Raw genomic sequence first — 20,477 nt, forward strand, 5'->3', positions numbered from 1 at the left:
ATTTACAGCTGTGGAAAGGAGCAAAAACTTATCAGACTTTCTGTCCTAATTAAAAACAGAGGTCATCTAAGAAGAAACAGACTTTCAAAAAAAGGAACTTCAAAAGGAAAATGTGTCGTAAGAAGTTCACAGACTACAGTATTTGTAAAGCTGAAGTATGTAGTTTATTTATGTTTGTACTTCTGCTCACGCTTTTCATGGGACATTTCAAAAACCCTCAAGAGCTCCCACAGATCTGGGATAATACGTGCACTAATTGCTCCAAAGCATTTGAGTTCATGGGTTATGGGGCAACCTCTGGAGTGAAGGGGACAGCTGCCTGGTTGGTTTACAGCAACCTGGCTCCACTGCACACAGCACTCCCAGCAACTCTTCATTTCTTCAGTGAACTCAGCTTACCCACATGAATTCAAGCATGGGGATAGTTCTTGTAAAGTTAAGCTTAAAAGCTGTTTAGGAACACATGAAAAGAAAACCAGCAGAAGCTAAGTGCTTTGGATTGACACCCACCATTATATGCCTGGCTCTCCAAAATTCCTGCTGTCTTAAGAGGGAAAACTGCTTTCAAAATTATTTATGTTTATATTACATATTATTACTTATCTGTTTTATTTTGATCTTTTTTTTGCTGTCATTGCTCTTGCAGGCCACATCACTTCATTATAGTCCCTTTTTCTTTTCTCTAAGTATCTGTCTTCAAAGAAGACAGAGTATTGTTCCACCTCAAGGAGACATATCTGCTATTCTTTTTCTTGTCCAGAAGAAAAAGACAATTATAGTCCCTCTTTTCTACTTGGCATCATGGCAAAATGAGATTGATACTTATTTTGGAATTATTACTTCCCTGTTCATAAATCTCATCCAGAATGTCTTGCTCATGTTGCCAGATCACAGGCACACTACTGTAGGAAATACATATTAAATTAACTTTTATCATTTAACTTTGGCTTCAGATCAAGGATTTTTAGATTCTTAACAAGAGCCCTGTTTCCAATATTGATTTTTGGCAAGGAAAAATGCTAATTTATCAAAGGTCCTAAAACACAATGGATTTTCCAGTCCAGCTAAAAAATGTTACCTTCCTACCTACAGAGGAGAGCTTTTTCATTAGTGGAGAAAGCCCATTAGTTACAATTCAGGTTTGCCTCTCATCACCCATCCTGCTTCCACACCCATGAGCTGAAGCACACTCAATTCCCAACCAATACAGCAGTAACTTTGTTGATCATGTAGAAACATATCCTTTTCAGGACAGCAGTTTCTCTATTGCAATCTCAAGGACAGCAAGGTACCTGAGGGTCTTGGACCATGGTCCATGTAGAAAATGGTACTGACTTAAGCTCTGTAAAGATGCTGTTGAAGGTGCTTTTCCAAGACTGCCAATTTGGTCCCCAACCACAAAAGCATCCTTGAAGCACAGAGCGGATCAGGAGAATGCTGCTGGCATGATCTTCAGCAGGCTTCTGTAACCATTACACTGAGACAGAGAACCTGCCTGTGCATGCACTGAGGATTTCTGGCGTAGGAACAGCCTCCTTAGCGGGAACCATCTGCTTCAGTGTTTCACAGAACTGCACTCAGCTGGCACAGAACTAAAACAGGCCATAAGAAGAGCTTTGTAGGGTATACAAGGGTATATAAACCTGCTAAGAGTCAACAGTTCCTAGGCTGATGATTACCCACTGCTTTGCAGTCATTCATATCTGTGCTGCTGCCCCCTGAGCTCGTTGCACTGGACACTACCTCCATGCTGTAAATCAGGTGAATTACAGCTCAGCACTTGCTGTTCTGGCAAGTGTGTTCATGGGTTTGAGCTAAAAAGATGCGAGTGGCAGTCACAGGCAGCTGTTTTGGGTGACAGCCCACTGGACAGCAACACCAAGCACATAGCACAGGACAGGAGTCCCGGGAGGCTGCTGTAAAGATCATCATTAGCAATTGGAAAGCCAGTCCTAAAAATCAACAATATAATTAGAGAGAAACACCAAGGAAGGAGCAGACTGGCATGAAGGCAAAGGCTCAGGGTGCTCACTGCTTGCCTGTACCACCTCAGGTTCCAGCTTCATTGGATAAGGTGTTAATCACTCTCAGGCTACATCACCAAGCAGAAGGCAAGAAGGATGCAGAGAGCACTAAGTGGATTCTGGATGACCCAAATGTTTCTGCAAGCCTTATGGTGCTTTGCATGTTCCTCTCTATCCATGAGCTGCAGTCTGAGTTATCCGAGACACTGGTTTCCGGCGCTCAACAAGGAAGATGTAAAATCAACAGAATCTGATGAGCTGCCAGGGATTTGACTAGGCTGCAAAGACTTTGATATTTTACAGAAGCTCGGAATAAGAATCAGCTGCTGCTGTTGCCAAGTGTGTGTTACTGTTTTTATTAAAAAAATAATCTTCCAAGAACAAATAAACCTAAACAAAGACATCTCATCCTCCTGTACTTTTGTTCCAAGGTACAGGTTGCTTCACTGGCTTATCCATCTGCCATATGCTTTCAAGTTTATTCTTTCATTCATTCCTACATTTTAGCCCCTTCCATTTCAGCAGAGGAACAGCTGCACAGATACTCTATAAATAAGCGACATAATTTATTGGAAGAGGTTTCTTGTTTATTTTTTTAAGCTACTACATATTTCCAGTGCTCTCTACAAAACTGAGCTGAGTTCAACTGCAACTTGGGTTTGCCTACGCAATGTGCTCACCCTTATAAACAATTGCAACTATTCAGCCACTAACAAGAAACTGCATGTACTGATTCTATGTTCACTGTAACTACTTTCTGACTTTGTTAGGTCCTAAATTGACTTCACGATCAGAAATGCATTTGAAAAATGCTCCACAGGATGGGTATGTATCAGTGATTTATGGAAACCTCAACATATGGCTACTTTCTAATTCTCTCTGTATTTGTAGGCAAATTGGTGCATTTTCAGGTACACAGGCCTCACCCTGTTACCATAAAGAAAATATGTTTTGCCTGCTCAACAGGACAGACCAACGTTTCTGACTAAAATCATTAATCTCATTTGTGCGTGCAGGAAGTGTGACAAATGGCTGGAGTAGTTTATCACACGTATGTAACCATCAAGTCATAAAGGGAGTAAGATACCAACCTTCAACAAACTAACATCTATTTCTCAGCACAGCGGAATTATACATTTAATAAGATAAGGATATGAAACATATGCTGCTGATGAGATAAGGAGCTTGCAGAAACAGCACAGGCTTTGATATGTCTCATGTTATCCAAGTAAAAGTAAATGCCACTCAAAACTTTATTTTGGGAGATAGATTTATAAGAAATGTTGTCGGTGATATCTGCAGATACCGTGAAACAATGTGCCAAATCTAGGTGCAGCTGAAGTTAACCAGAGGTTATGTGGTAACTTCAATCAGACCAGAATTTCGTGGAGTTATTTCAAGCATGGTCTTTATTTAAGCACTTAACATTCCATGGGAAGCCTGAAGTCAATGAAGTTGCTGGAATATTCAATGCTCAGGAGTTATTATTTAGACATTTGAATTTAGTTTTCTTTTTAACTCTAGCTCCAGTGTCTGTACCTTATATATGAGCAATTTGCCAAGGTTTTCAGTAGTAGCCTGGCTGTACAGACAGGCCTTGCCTGCGTTCCCTCTGCAGCCCAGCCTGGTGAGCTGGACTTTCTACTATGATCTTTCATACAAGATTACTCCTACAGGGTTTAAGTCCTCTTTCTGCAAATGCACATTTCCTTTAAATGTTCATTTTCTACAAATGCTTCTGAAGCAAGTATCTCTCAAGGAGGGATGAAGTGAGTGGATGGTGAAGCATGCAGATCTGAAACGGGCTAATTAAAAAGGAACAGGCACAGAATAGTCTGTGGTATTTAAACAGCTAGCTTATGAAACCCAGTACAAGAACTTCACTGAGTAACGACATATATCATCACTCCACTCCACAAGTGACAGTCTTCCACACAAGCCCTGCACAGATATCAAGAGGAGCACTCAGTGCAGGAACGGTGTTTCTATCATCCCTCCTGCTAGCGCTATTTTCTATCATGCTTTCACCTTGTCTGGCAAACTATTTGATGTAAACAGGGGTAGAGCCAAAATACTGACTTAGTGTTTCATATACAGCTGCTTTCAAGAGAGAAAGAAAAGTGTTACAAGATATTATGGACAACCCCTGGTTTGGGGCCACTTGTCTTGAACTGGTGGGTTTGAACACCTCTCTGCCACCTGGGAGAATCAACTTCCAATGCAGGTTTGGGCCAGCAAGGTCTGGTAGTGCTGGAAATGATAGTGTCTGCCTTATGCTAAATCAATTTAGAGCGGCGTCAGAGTCTTAAGGGAAATGGTCAGACTCAACAGCTGGTATATGGTGAGGCAGAAGGCAGCTTAATAGGCAAAACGACAACCCATAAGGAAAAGCAACCCCAGCTCACACTGCTCATGATCTCAAAATGCTGCTTAGGCACACAGAAAGCTTTTACCTCCCTTGAGAAGTTATGGGTTGGCTGAAGAAAAGAACCTTGTCCCCATACATGCACAGAGAAGGAGCTAGAAACTTTCTCCAAATCATTTCTCTGAGAGACAAAACCAAATTTCTTAACAGCCAGCAAGGGAGGAAAACAGCCCTATGATTTATTGACCTTGAGACTGCAAAAAGAATTCTTTGGCCTTTTTCCGTTGAGATTTTGCAACCTATGTTATAGCCAGTGGGAAACTGTTTAATTCCCAAACCATGCCTTCAGCCATAAAATCTGTGAAGATGATTCATTATTATTTATGTGGTGCCACAGGCATGCATGGCATTTTACAGACAAACAGAAGATACAGCATCTGCCTTTAGAAACTTAGGTGAATCCAACTGTTCATGTGTATGGGAGGCAGCGCTCAACTGGTCCTAGAACAAACATTCCTCATCACTCAATGAATTAAGCAATGATACTCACCTGGGATGCTGAAAAGATTTAGGATACTTAGGAGATGTGTCATTACTGTCTAAAAATTTGTGACATTATTTCATTAAAAGCGTAAGACTTTTCAAGTCACATGTTATCCTGTAATGGCCTTATGATTTAAATGGAGTCTTGTATTATGGATTTCTGACAGCATGTATGATAGCCTGCGACAGTGGCACTATGACATAAAACCATAAATTCTTGCACTGCCAAGTAATTTTTCTCTGTGCACACAGCACTGAGTAGGAGCTCACAGGATCCATCACACAACTCTGAACATATGACAAATGTTGAAAGAAAAATCAGTCATATGATTATCACCGACAGTGTACCAGGTCTCCACCTCAACTTTCTGCACTATATAAAATCCAGCCTTGTTCTGCTCTATGAAAAATGAAGTTATAGCTCTAGGTAAGAAACAGAGTTTGGAACCATCCCTCTAGGAGGCCAAACTTTATCACATCAGAGGGGATGAAATGGCAACTGTCAGTAAGAGCAGGCAGGAACTGTAGCTGGACTGAGACATTCTCATTCAGACTTGCATATGAGGTTAGAATTACACCTTCATCTACAGTCTTTCCCCTAGCAAGTACACATGACTTACTGGCTGAACAACCAGGGTTTGATAACAGACATCCACACATCATACATTTGTTATGAGAGTCAGATATAATGTGATTCTGGGAATTTCCATGTTGCAATTACTAAGCCACTCACACCCTTCTCCTGTTTCCTTATTAATATATAAAATAAGGTCTACGTGCCTGTCTTTGGGACAGCTGAGCAGCAAAGGTACTCAAAACACACAAAACTATACCACCTCTATGTGAACAAATGTCATTATTGCACATACAAATAAGGTACATGTGAACAGAAATGGGTAATTAAACATCACAGTTGTATCGCATACTCATGCAGACATGTCCTGGCCCAGTAACACTGGTACCTATAGCACTCCTGTAAAGAAAACACCAGCAACACCCTTCTCTGAAAACAAGGGATCTTGTTTTCTAAGTCACAGCTTGTAAATAAGAGAATATTGATCTTTTTTTGTTCACACTGGTGAGGGTCACAGTTCTCAAAACGCACTAAATTTGATCCTTGTATTTAATGCACAAATGAAAACCTGTATGGTGGAGGGAAGAGAGGAGGGAAGCACCTCCCTCTAATGTTGAAAACTCCCCCTACTCTTAATTCTAAGGAGGTAATGTAGCTGAAGTCCACTATTTAACAACAAAAAACCCTCTCTAGAAGTATAAAACTAAACTGAAGCAGCTCCCAGACTCTCTTCATGTGCTCTCGCAGATTAGGGCTGTCCCCTTCCGGGTGCCTGATGGTCCTGTGCTCTAACCCTAGTTTTTATGTTCCACGTTTCTTTCATGTCAGTGGATATGCAACAGGTAGTGTAAACCTCTGCAATCAACATCAACAGAAGTGAAAGAATTAGCTGTAAAATGACTTACGGAGTAGCCTCTTCCTGAAAGCGACTGAGCAGAACTCTGTGGGAGGAAACAATATGCCACAGTAAGTAATGCAAGAGATTCTGTGTAATGTAAGATAAGAATCATTTTGTGATTCCCTCCCCCAGCCCAGTATTCCTTAGGGGAAAACTTTACAACCAGAACACCTCAAATGATCTTCTGACATTCTGCGTGCTGCCACAGGAGTAACAGCAAAAGCATTTCCAGGTGAGGGCTCCAGGGCTGTGTCAAACAAGGGTTTCATAAGCTACAGCAGGGCTTTGACAGCACCTCCCAACTAAGGTGAAAACTCTCAGTGTTGGATATGTCTTCACAGCAGCAGAGTACATGTTCTGAACAGTCCTTCTTCAGCTTCCAAGGAACAGCACGCATGTGTCAGGATGCTCTCCTGAATCGGGGCTGCACATTTTGCCTCATCAACTCCAACTTTCAATCATGTAACCATATATCCCACTTTCATTCCCCTGTATGAATTCATGAGCCTCCAGCTTTCATCACTGCAGTATTACCATATGACAACTCTATCTGGAACAACAATAGCAGCAAAGCTCTGATTTATCATCTCTCAGAGCTTTAATAAGCATTCTGTCCCTTTTGAATAAGTTAAATTACATTGTTTACTCCTGCTCTCCATTTCAGCTCCTCCTGCTCCTTTCTCTACCACATCCTTACCTCTTTCACATGCTGCCAAATCATTTGGTTCTTTTCCTTTTCATTACACCATCTACAGTCACTTGGATCCTTTCCCCTCTCTCAGACCCAAGGGCTGTTGAGCGGCTGTTTTCTGCTGCCAATGGCTTTCTCAAAGCGGCTAAATGAATTCCACCTCTATCTCCAGCTGCTGCTATTTGCTTTGTTTTCAGAAATTAAAAAGAAGCCAGGAACAGTGGTGGCATATGACACCACATGACCCAACAAGTACTCTGCAGGGCAATTTCCAAGTGTGATTTATAATCCTGATGCCCTTGCTATGTGATTTTACTAAACAAGATTCAGGGAGGCTTAGCAGTCCTGTTTCCAAGACTGATGTTCGAGAGGGTACCAAAGCCTGAACAAAACCAAGGAATTGTTGCAGGCTGGTCTTGACGATTATTTGTCCTTTTGTAGCAGCGCCAGAAGTTATCGTGTTACTAAATCAGCACAACAGCACAAAACCCTCAAAGATTGATGCAAACTGATGGCAGGCTACTGCAAATACTTGTAATTTTCCACCGGTAAGATAACAGTTCCTTTGTACTACCAGTCTGCAAAGCTTTTGATCAGAAGATATCTAGGTAAATGCTGAAACCTTTCCAGACTCCTGCTCTCAATGGAAGATGTGATTGTCTTGTTGGTCTGCCCATGCATGCTCTGTGCCACTGTCTTGCAAATGCCCTGGGCATCAGAGAGGTGATTTGCCAGCCAAGTGCCCAAGGAGAAAAGTTTCCAAAGCGAAGAGGAGACAACAGCAAAGCCCTACAATTAAGTGAGTGTAACCATAAACCCTGTCAGCAGCTGGTACAGGAACCAGGGTGCAGCAGAAGGAAGGCTGGAGCACAGCTCTTCATGGTCCTTACACACAGGTCTGCAGCCAGTGTGTGGCTGGGTGACAGTCCCCATCCCTGGCATGCAGCACCCGCACCTCTGTCCTGCTGTAGCTCAAGAGACCTCTGTTCTGCAAGGAAAGAACAGCTTCCACAGAGTGTCTGAGATAGCAATAACAAACCGGTGACAGCATTTAACTTCCCACCTTTTCCATATTGCATATTGATTTGGCCTCTGCCTTCAAGCACTACAAAAAAGTAGAGTTATTTATAAGCCTCTTTAATGTAAACTGTACAGAAATAAAGCCACAGACTGGTGAAATGAAGGGCAGTGGCATTTATCTGGTTTTGAGAAACTAAGACAAACCTATGCCTCCCTCCAAATACTTCTTAAAAAAACCCCAAACAACTCATGGAATTCAGCCTTGCCTAGAAAAAAAGGTTAATAACAATATCCTGCTATCTACACAAGTATGCTGAACAGCTGAACACGATCATCTGTTCTGACACTTTGGATAGCTTGATCAAGCAGTTCACCTAAAGTACACAGAGAAATGAGGAGAAGGCAAATTACCAGCTTGAAGAGGCAGGAAAGGAGAAAGGGTGGCAGTTCTCTTTCCCCATCAACTCAGATTTAACAAAGATTGACAACATCTAACAAATTGGAAATAATAATCAAAACCAGAAACAAGAGGTTTCATTAAAAGCTTCTCTCCAGGGAAACAACCTCTCAGAGCATTCTCACTGTTAACAGTTATTTTCAGTCTTTGAGTCTTGTGCACGCCCAAAATATTTTCCTGGGATGGAGCAGAGCCTTGGATAACACACTCAAGCATGCTAACAACAGACCTGCTTTTCATAGATAACTTTCAGGCATCCCAAGCTGTCCAAGAACCCCAGGAATCTCCAGACCACTGGTTTAAGACCACTGAGTAGAAAACAATAAAAACAGTTGCTGAATAAAGTGTTACATCAGAAATAATTAAAACTGAATAGCAATTTACTCTGGCATTTCTCACATCTAAGAACTTCCTCCCTTTACAAATAATAACATTAGATTTCCTGGAAATCAGGGGGGGAAAGGGGACTTCCCCTCTCTCCCCCCCAAATTTTTATTGCATGCATGAAGTTAGTAACTGGTGAATACTTGGATTCAACTCATAAAATCCCTTCCAACAATTAGGTATATATGCAGCCATGTCCCATACTCTCCAGAGCTGTTTGCATGCATTTTTCTGCACATGTAGCAAACTGCTATTGCTTTCTTGGTTAGCTGGGAACCCTGCGGGCTGTTTAGGAGGATCCACACCAACAGCCACATGGAGAAACTTTGAAAGCCCCAGCTCATATGAGCTATGAGTGCCAGGGCAGAACAGTTTGCGTGCAACTGTAATGGATGTTCCTAAACAAAAAAATCTTTGGGGGTTGATATAAACATAGCTCAATCCATATGTCTCTATATCAAGATCAAATAATGAGAAAAGTAATCAATTGTGGCTGCAAATACAAGAAATCTTAGTGGAAGTTTAACTTGGCATCTACCCAAAGTTGAAGAAACCTCCTTTGACTATGAATGAGTGCTTGTCTGGCAAGAGCAGTTACTAGGGCAGATCTTCAGCTGGAATGACTTAACAGAGGCTCTTACCTATGTGATAGGAGCACTTACATCGAGGGCTGTTGTAAAATTCTTCTCAAAATAGTCAATTTGTTATTTTGGCCAATTTTTAACTTGTCTGAAGGTGCCTCAAGCAGCAAGGCATGATGGTCACTATGGTACCCAGCAAGCCAAACACATGTTAGTGCTGCACTGACCAAAACAGCATCTGCCTAGTAGCTTTAGTTCACCCAAGAGCAAAACCCAAGCTAGCTCTTACTGTGTCAACCCCGGCACCAAGCAGGCTCAGCTCTGGTCCTCCAAAGAAGAAAGCAGCCAAACACACCATTCAAAGAGTGCGGGTCCTGACTCCACCTAGCCAACTCTACAGCCAGATGCAGAACAGCTGCCACATCAGACCTTTCCAAAACCCTCACATCTACAAACCCCAACACTGTAGAAGTGAGATAAGTGAGAGCCACATGTCCGTGATCCCATGTATTTCCCACTCAGAGGCAGCAGGGCCAGTGGGCAGGGACTGAAGTTGCTGCAGCAGACATCCATGCCAAGCTTACAGACACTGCTCCCACTCGCTGCAGCTGCCACTTGGAGTGATCCTCAGCAGACCCCTGGGGAGGGCACAGACCCTCCTGCCTGGCTTAAGCACCGGCTTTTGTGCCTCCCGTGCCTCTTTCAGTGCTGGGTTTCTAAGGGCGACTGTTACTAGTTAGGGGCAAAATGAGTGTGGTCTGTGCATTTAAAGATGCGTAAGTGGAACTACAGTGCTAGATGGCATTTGTGCATAAAGATAAATGGCTCATAATACTTTGCAGATGATGTGCTCTTTTACAACTAAAGATTTTTTGTTCCTTTTAAGCCCAAGGTTAAAAACAAAACCAGACAGCACAGACAAGACATTTCAGTTATGTCACAGAGTGAATTATTTCTACCCCGGGATAGCTCTCGTTTAATTACACTGGATATAAAAAATACACCTTTCTGGCAGCAAAGACAAAATCTCACTGTTGAAAGACTCTACTATCCCAGACCCCAATGTCCTTGAGAGTTTGAGTTACACTACAATCTGCAATAGTATTTAAAAGATTTCTTCCTTTATCCCTGATAAACACTGTAATTACAATTTAGGAAAGAAAATCATACAGGTTTTCCAAAGATCTAGTCTATTAAATTGTCAGAAAATTTATTTCCCTTGTACAAATAAAAGCATGGCTTTCCATGGTTCTCATGATGCAAAAGAAATCAAGACACCCTCTGTTCAGTTTCTTAAACTAGAGAGACAGTAGGAAGCACTTTAAAATCCAGTAATAATCAAAGTAATAGCCAATTCACCACTCTCAATGGGTCAGTCAGGTTTCAACTTGGATCCTCTGTATCCCTGATATATGAACTAACTGTAAGGAGGTGACGCAGCATGGCAACAGAATTAGCTCTTGGGTTTAGTATACACTCCCCTCCTTGTACACTCCCCTCCTTGTTAGCTAAAAGACTCAAATTCACATATTCCAGACATGTCAAGAGTTCATTCCAGCTTTTCTGAAATGTGCCACTTCTGTTAGCTCAAAGGAAAAGTGCATCAAGTGACTCCAAATCAGCTGCTGACACAACCAGTTTCAGCAAGCAGCTACTCCTATGTGGGCACAGGACCATCCCCCAGAAGAGCCTCCCAGCACTGCCGTCAACACTACCCCCATGGTAATGTGGAAACTGAGGCAGAGAAAGACTGAGACATGCCCAGTGTCACCTGAGGAGACCCCAGCAGAGGGGGGAACTGAGGCAGACTTCCCAGCTCCTACTTAGCGCCAAATACAGGCCTAAACTACCATATGGCCTGATGCTACAATCCTGACTTGGCTGATGGGTGCTAAGCAGCATTCAGCAATAATACAGAGAGAACTAATTTGCAGTTATGTTTTAGAGCACTGATGAAACTCGTGATGAAAACTCACCTCAGCTGTACCTCTCTCCCACTATTTCTCAGTTACTCCAATCCTACAGCTAGATAGGACCGAGGCACAAGGAAGCATGCACATTTACCCATCTGCTAGGTCATTTATAGAGCATTCAACAACAGAATACCAGGTCATCTTTAAATACTGAAGAAATCTAGTATTCCCTTTGCAAGCAAGTCCCTTATACATCTCAAGTGTCTTGGAATGAGAGGAGTAAGTGGGAAGGAGGGCAAAAAGGGCCAAGGGCAGAAGATATCCCAGACCTTAACACCGAGTCTCTTAACACAACTGATTTCCACAGTCACATGCCTGTCTGTTAATACAATGAGTTCAATTGACTTGGCAAAGGTCACAGAGTGCATCTGATGTTCAGTTAGATTAGAAGCCAGGACCTGAGAAGATAATCACAATACATGATGAATGATTTTGGATGTCATGCAAAACTTCAATATGTTCCTTCTTTAATTCACTTATTATTTGGATAAGCAAAGGAGGTTATGCTTGGAAATACTGCAAAACCAGTTAAGTAAGACAGCAAACTACACAAGGTCTAAACATCTGTAACTGGCTTGATTAAGCTACATAACAGCTTCCAACCAAGACACTTTGATTCCTACAGCTGATGGCCATAGACAGTGGAAGAAAAGATGGAACGAGTGAATTGCATCCAGCAACCCAGGAACAATATGAAAAGACCTCACATTTCCAAAAGATAGGGAACATGCAGAAGTGCTGCTCCTGTTCAAATCATCACGCCTCAGACAACTTCACAAAACCTTCTCCAGACTTCCTTTCTTCCTAGCTATGCTTCACTACCTGAAGTTTCATGCAAGTCTTAACTTCTGCTGCAGCAGCTTTCATGCAACCTTTTGCTATTTTGAGGGCCACAAACATAGCATGCTCGAGGGACATGAAATTTTTGCCTACAGAAGAATGTGACTTGAAAGGTTTCAGAATCCTTGCATGTATATTCAAAGCAGTTTCCCAAGACTCATGGTTTGAGGAGGGGGTCTTAAAACTATCCTCTTGCTGCCTTTATTTCAACTAAGCCATGCAATGCTCTTTAAACTGCAGATGAGATTCTAGTGTGCTATACATAGGGAATAGAGACAGCATGTCCCACAGAGTTTGTAGCCCACATGTTGCTCTCTCCCAGGCTTTCAAAACATCTCCTTCAACACACTCTGTAACATCCCTGACTATTGCACTCGCTTGAGACATGCCAAGCTCTGCTGTCCCACCACCACCCTGCCCAAAGCCAAGACCAAGCATGCCGCATGTGCCAAAGTTTGCAAAGTACATAAATATGGACCTTGTGGTACATCTGTGGTCCAGTTCTCACTTCAGAGGCTCATTTGATCATGGCAAGGTACTTAAGCCTAAGGCACACACAACGGACCTGCAGCTTTGTATCCTGCTGCTGCTTTAATCCTTTTGCCCCAGGAGAGGAAGCATAATACAGAAAGTAGGAGGGTAGGAAGAGACGGTGCCTGTGATGGCACACAAAGAAAAACAGATCACTGTGAACTGTCTGAATTAGAAATCACAGAAGTTATTTTGCATTCATCTACCAGAGAGAGAATTTTATATCTAGTCTATACAATATGCTAAACACTTATCAAAGAACATTTAGAGAGAAGAAAATCTCCGTGCTTCCTGAAAGACTGCTTTTCGTTTATTATGGTTAAAGAAAAAACAAACAAACATATGAGTATAGAGGATGATGGAAAATTAGAGAAGATAGCCTGGGGCATGGGGGACGAGTAGAAAAAGCTCTGAACAACTTAGTAGCAGCGCTTGCTGCTTTTACCCGCAGTTGAAGCCAATCCCTTGAAAAGGAGAGTTTTGACTCTTAAGTGGCCAGCACCTCTTGCAACATATTTCCTAATCAGTGGGTATTTATGGTCGATATTTTATATTTTCAATTTCCCCCTAAGGGCTCGTGAGAAAGCAGCACACCTGCCAACCTTTTCAGCTGGGCCAATAATTGCCAATTTGCTCTTTGCCTTAGTATATCACTCAATTTAGCCCTGACTGTGCCCTGCATACATCCTCATTCATCTCTGTGCCCCCATGACAATTAGAGTGTTAGCTTCAGCTAACTAGGGCAACTATTCTACTAGGGTTGGAAGACAATTATTAGTCTATTTTCCCATCTTGTGGCAACAAAATTGAGAATCCATGACAATTACATTCAGCAATTCTGCACTCTGCCGCCTGCTCCCCCTCCGTGCCCCCACCTTCCGAATATTTCAAATTATCACAGCTCTACTACCACATTCAAATCTTCCATGTTCACAGGGAGTGAGGCTTCTATTTAAATGATAATGAGGGACGATCCATTCAATTTAGTGAGGGAGAAAATCCATTAAAAAGCAGGCAGTTCTTAAGCTGATGGGTCAAGAAAAAGATAAAACCCTTTTTTTTCAAGCCATTATACAAGGTTCTGTCTGGATTTTTGGACTGTTCAGGACATCAGAAAAGATTAGGTCAATTATGGAACATGGGGAAAAGCCAAAACAAAATGCCCAAGCCGTCCACTTTTACTTGAGTCAACACAACAAAATAGCAATATGGCTTATCTGGCTCTTAATTCTCTGGCAACTTCCAATTACCTCACTATGAAAGACAGCAGAGGAAAATCCCATTTTGGAAAAAGGCTGTTGACTCTATGTTGGCTGTAGAAGACCTGAGAGTACATGTGTAAGAGGGATGTCAGCTTTGTAGTAGATTTTAAGGGAATTTTACATTGACACTGGGAACATAAAGGACCATCAAATTCCCACCCTCTCTCCCCACACCCCACTGTCTGCTGTGCAGACCTGGGCTAAAACTTTAGTTCTCTGCTCTGAAGTTGCATCATCCCAAAGAGGAGACCTGCCTCAACAAATCAAACCTCTGCAGCCAGAGATGATTTCACTAGATCATAATAAGCATTTTTTCCCCAATGACCCATAATAAATGGCACTCAGTGTAATGTCTGTGAAGACATACTAGACAAGACAGACAACTGCTGTCTTACTATGAAGTTGTAGCCCTCTCTCCCCACAGAAGTTTCATTGTGGCAAAGAAGCAGCAAAACGCTCTGGGTTTTGTTGTGGACAGACCAATGTCTCTGTGTGTGCTTGTGCAAGACATAATCAATCATTTGCTTCAGTTTTCTTTAGAGTGTAATTATTTCATGACAGACCAGGCCACCTTTTGACTTCATGGTCCATTAGAGACTAATGACATGCATTAATGTAAATAAAGAACAACTTGCTGGCATCCCATTGAACAAGTCACCTCAAGAAACAAATCACACAGAGGAGCTAAGCTGTTCATAATAGTGCTTTCTAAATGGAGACCAACAATGAAGCCAAAGGGAGGACGCCAGTGCTCCTGAGGTGGCAACACTGAACACTACAGCCAACACTTTCATACACACACATTTCCCACCACACCTGTTGTGTGCTTCCATACAGTAGCCAAACCTGCCACCTCCCGCCTCATTTACTCCATTGTTCACCCAAGCTAATGGGGAAAGAGATAGGAGGGAACAGCAGCATGAAAAACAGTCCTGAAGGCCAAAAGCACCAAGAAACAGCAGGAGAGCTCCTCAGGGGAGAGTGAGAAACAGCCCAGGTGCCTCCTGCCACAGAGCATCCGTCTGCAAGGGCAAGAGCAACCCCAGCACAGCCGTGTGCTACAGCCTCCATTTGTAACTGCTACATCCTTGCCTTCCCCTTTATGCCCTTACTGTGGCTTTTTAATCCTCAGTATCACATGTATAGGGTTGCCTCACTTCAGCCGCACACAGCGTGCTGCTAAGTATCCTCAGAGCCACGCAGAGACCAGGCATGACTGGACAGAAATCCTGCAGGAATCAACACTCAGTAACACGTCCTCATCTTCTCACCCCTTCCCTGCTCCCTCTATGAAAAGGAGAAGCCTGCTGCCTTATTCCCATGCACAGAAATGGGGAAAACCATCTGATTGCACCTGTGGGACTTTCGAAGACTTTCTGACAGTCACTAAATAGACTACAGAACATTTACTAGTACGCGAGGAAGCGTTATACGTAATTAAAGCTAAATTGCACTCATCAAATAATGAACGAAGAGCATTCTGTGATTCATGAACCTTACTTTTCAAACTGTTTAATTACTAATTTGAAAAATTCTCATTTGCAATGGGTCGCCAGGTCATGGGAGCAGCTTCAGCAAAGCTCTGAAGTGTGCCCCAGCCTTCAGGCACTGCCTGCATGTCCCCGTTGACTAAAAAGGAATGGAGTGCCTATTTCCCACTGAATTCCACTGACTGCTGAACTACCTTTGAAGATTTTGCAGGATTTAGGCACTTAGATGCAATTCTTGCCTGTTCAGCTGCAACTCTGGGGGGCAAAAGGAAAGGAAAAACTGCAAGTGCATCAGCTTGACTCAAAAAGTGTCCAAAATGACTTCCTGCTTAGACCTAAGCTAACCACAAAGTCTGAAGATCTTACTCCTCTCCCACAGCCCCACGTTATGGAACAGCAGTGCTAGCAGGCGGCCCTGCTCAAGTACCTGTCAAGAGCGGCCAAGGGGAGGGGAAGGAGAGAATCACGTAAATATATGTATATATAAAATGACGATCATTACCGACTAATAACACAGCCAAGACACCCCGCAGCAAGGGGATTTGTTTAAAGACACCCTCCCCCCCACTGACTTTCTCCACCACAGCGCGTGGGTTTGCAATCCTGGAAGCAGATCACAGGACAACGTTATTTTTCTCTTCCTCCCACTGCGCCGGCTGTTTACAGCGCCCCATTCGCACTCCAAACATGTAGAGAGAATTTTCCCCCGTCACATTTCCCTGTCAGAGCTGTCAAGCTGAATCCCGCTTTAATCTGCCAAAAGCACTTTTCTGCTGACATTTTTAATAAATACTTTCAGCTTTTAAACACATTTGTGGGAGCCATTTTTTCCCCTTTTTCTCCCTTCTCCTCCTGTAGAATGGGCTCTGAAAGCCTTAATAGCAAATACATTACACTTATCAAAGGCTTCCCCCCCCCCTTCTTTTGCATCCTGAAGCGGATGTAGTGTTTTCAATTTTAAAGCTAAATTAACTGTCCAATTGAATTTAGCTGGTGTGAGCCGTTTTCTGTGACAGGTTTTAGTTATGAAGCATATTTTACATTAATAGAACTCAACATGAAAACCACTCACTCTGGGATTTCTGTGGCTTGCCATTGAAATGGCAAATTTAATATTTCAGACATGCTCGTGCCAGCGTTTGATTATTGTTCTTCATTTAAATCTCTCCTAACGGGAAAGGTCCTAATTAGTAAAAAATCATGTTTTAATGAAGGCGAAATGCTAATTGCTAACACAAAAAGCCTTCATATAAAATTATCCCAGCACTGCCATTGATTTCTTGGTGACTCAAAAGCCCATTTGTGTGTTTACACACTAAGGCACCGTTTGCTTTTGTTTTATCATAACATTTCACTCAACATACCATAGAATTTCCTGAGAGAAAGGCAGCTTTCCCCAAAAAACCTTTCTTATCTTGAAGGCAGGAAGCACAAAATCAGATGAAGTGACTTTGCACCCAAACTACGTGGTTATGTGCAGTAGCTAAACCCAAAGACACTGTAAGAAGCTTTTTAACACAACTTCTTTGAGAAAACAAAACATCAAGCCATTTCTCCCCAAGGAATAACAATTCCATTTTGTTTTCCCATCTCTGATCTTTCGCTTATCATATTATTTGCACCATGATTATAGTGTTTGCAAGGCAGCTCAACCACTTATGCCATAACACTCAATCATGACATAAAAAAAAGTTATTACACAGTGACCTCTGGATGCCAACATTTGTTCAGCAAGATTTATGAAAAGCCATGTCAGCAGCGGGAATTGCTGCAATGAAGCGATGCTTTCTCCTGAATGGTACTTACATCACTGAGACGGTCCCTTGAGCTGCTCCGCTGAGAGCTTGTGGCCTCCCTGATGCTGTCTTCCTCGCTATTTCTGCCACTTCTGCTTGTAGGGACCTTCATCTAGAGGGAGAAGAAGGAGGGGGAAAAAGGAGATTTTCAAGCACTGCTCTGCCACCTGTTCCCGAGGTTGCCAACAGTGGTTTACTCAATGTCTCGCTCCTACACCCATGGCACTGTGGAGAGGATGCATTTGAGTGCATGGGGCTTCTCTGGAGTTGTGCTTGATCACACGTGTCCGTATTCCCTTTCACTCACATGCAAGGGAAGGAGTGCTTTTAGCACTCCTGGAAGCAGGCAGGGCTGTGCCAAAGTCCTGGGGCCCAAGGCAAGAGGGAAGCAGACAGACAAGCCCCCTTCACTCTTTGCTACCAGCAAACCTTAACTATGATGCTGGTGTTTCAACAGTGTTATTTGCTGACAGGCTGTAACTGACCCAATAGGCAGGTCTCCAGTTCCTAGTCCAGAGATGTGTCCTGCACTGGGAGGTCAGTACCAGCATGATGGCTGGGTGCCTAAATGCCATCAGGGATGCTGGCCTGAAACTTGCTTGAGATAACACAAAAAACTTGAAGTAGAGCATGATTAAATCCTATAGCCGACGCGAGTTTTCTAACCACTAAATCATCCTTCTTCCTTGTCTTGAAGTTGTGCTTGTCATTTGTACATAAGGACAGGTACCAGTGTTTGACATCACAGCAACTTTCCACTTACACCTGCAGAGTTTTACAGGGGAGGAGAAGGATAGGATAGATGTCATTCACAGCTTCATTCCTGGGCTCATTTACTAACAAATTATTCTGCTAATTCCCTTGTGAAATATTGGGTGGAAAGAAGTGTTTAATTTATTAATAGGTTCTATTCATATCAGTTTGGTTCCATTAAAATTACACTATTTAAAATGTCGGCTTGTACAAATTGGTACTTTAGCTGGCAATAAAATCCCCTTGTTTCTTTCTGTCCTGTCTCCCTGCAGTCTCAGCAGCTAGTGAGGTTTGCTATGGTGCTCTGATAAAACCTGCCTGCCCCTGCAGCCCAAGGAACCGTGCTGGGTGGGCACACTGCCACAATCCACGCACTGCAACCTTACCCCCAGAGCACACTGAGAGCTGCAATCCCATGGATGTTTGACACTGCTGCCAGCTAAGCTCCCCACAGCCTATTCATATTTGAATACGATATTCAGAATACTACATGGAGAACAAGTTCCAGTACTCATCCGCTCTGGAGTACACAGCCCCATAGAGTAGAAGACAGGGAAAATACCATGCTCATTTTCAAGCAACAGTACATTTCTGATTGAAGTCCTTCCTCTGCATGCTTTTCTGCCACCTTACACCTCACCAATACGCTTCTTTCCTAAGGATAAGACTTTCAGACTCAGCCACATCAGAGTGTTAGAAACAGGAATTTGCTCACAGCCTTGTCACACAACCACTGCTCTCACCATCAGCTGCCTGTCTCAGCCATTGTAAACCAGTTTTTCAGTATGTTGCCCACCTGCAAACTTTTATCAGGAATAATTTTTTGTCTTTGCTCCTACATCAAAATGTTCAAACAACGCCGCAATGGGAGGTAATCCCTGCTGGGATCTGCTAGGAGCATTTCCAACCAACAGTGATCCTGCATTCACAACTACCAGCATCAGGTGTAAAAGCAGGAAATAATCCACTTGAAATTCAGCGTGTTGAATCCATACTATCTGTTTCCCCAATAAAAAGGTCAACAGAATCAAGCACAGAAATTTAGTTATACTACATCAATGCTATGGCCATTATCAATCAATTTTTTAAACCCACATTTAATTCAATAAATTTGATAAGAATTTTTTCTAAATATATGATTGCCATTCACTTATTTTTTTCTGTTTTAGGTCTTTATTAACCAACTACTGTTTCAGCTATCCTGTTATCCTGCCAAGGACTGATGCCAAGCCAATAGGCCAAGTGGTAATACCCCATTAATCACAGCCTTCCAAACCCACTGGCACACCAGCTTTTTTGAGTCATCTGGGTCTTTGCACACTTACTCAAACCCCAACTCTACCAGTTCCCAGTCATCAGCCAGCTCTCCTGAGAACCCAGACATGAAGTATCTGACCTGCCAATTCTAACGCTTCCAGACACAGCAGGTGCTGTTTCTCCCTGAAACAGGAGCACTTCACCATTACAGTGGAATTACAATTTTCCTAAATACAGTACAACACCCCCCATGGAGTTCTGTGGCTTACTGATTTCTGACCCATAGACCCAGCGCTCCCACCCAGGAACACGTCAAAGCCTGTCAAAACCATTATGCGTTTGACCGAAACAACCCATAGACAGCTGCTTCAAGTTAGCACAGTCTCACCCAACCTGTTACCAGACTCAAGCCTTTTGCTGTTTTCCTTGAGTTACAGTCGGCTCCCAACACCACCTGCTTCTTTTCTCCAAATTTCATTAAAACTACACCTACACCCACGGTAACAAATTGAGACAATTTGACCTGACAGGGTCTTGCACGGGCAAGCAAATTAGAAGCATCACTGCTGCCATTAACCTTTCCAAGTAAATATCAATTATTAAACTTGCTGCACTACCTCTGTCCCCAGTTTGCTGCTGTGAATTAAGAGGGTCATCAGCCTTTTTGACAGATCTTGTTCATTTACACCTGCTGTCTGCCAGCAGGGGAGCCCGCACACCCGCCGCCGAGCGCTGAGCCAAGCTGCCTTAATTCATCAGTAATTACCCTAATGAGCCACATGCAGGACCCAACCAGGGGGACAAGTTGTTCTGCTAAATGGATGCATTGGTTTCACGGGCACTCTCTGCAGACCTGGGTATTAGCGAACTGGTCAAAAGCTTCTTTCCCGAAGTTGCTTCTGGCTTGGCTGCTTGATCTCTAGTGATTTTCTCTGGGTGTTTTTCCTTGAGTTCCAGGAATTCCTCCTGACCATGCTCCTTGATTGAGCTTTACTATTAAAACTTGTAATTCCTCTCCCTTTGGAAAGGTCACCGCTT

At 42.8% G+C, this 20,477-nt stretch overlaps 1 protein-coding gene across 27 annotated transcripts in view; it reads right to left on the minus strand.

Annotated features, from left to right (window-relative positions):
- FBRSL1 (fibrosin like 1) overlaps positions 1 to 20,477 on the minus strand; it is a 537,101-nt gene that overhangs the window by 281,781 nt on the left and 234,843 nt on the right. For 20 of the 27 annotated variants that reach the window (XM_061355306.1, XM_061355294.1, XM_061355303.1 and 17 more), the window contains 2 exons: positions 17,440 to 17,541; positions 6,412 to 6,447 (listed from right to left, as the gene is read on the minus strand). The exons of 2 other annotated variants lie outside the window; for them this stretch is intronic. In XM_061355306.1, coding sequence (XP_061211290.1) covers positions 6,412 to 6,447; positions 17,440 to 17,541 — 138 coding nt within the window. The remainder of the gene's footprint in view (positions 1 to 6,411; positions 6,448 to 17,439; positions 17,542 to 20,477) is intronic. 5 more of the 27 variants (XM_061355302.1, XM_061355307.1, XM_061355320.1 and 2 more) reach the window with 2 other exon arrangements.

Source organism: Neopsephotus bourkii, unplaced genomic scaffold, assembly GCF_033783945.1.
Source record: "Neopsephotus bourkii isolate Nb327-2 ecotype Australia unplaced genomic scaffold, CSIRO-AGI_Nbou_v1 NB_795, whole genome shotgun sequence".
NCBI classification, from domain to species: domain Eukaryota; kingdom Metazoa; phylum Chordata; class Aves; order Psittaciformes; family Psittacidae; genus Neopsephotus; species Neopsephotus bourkii.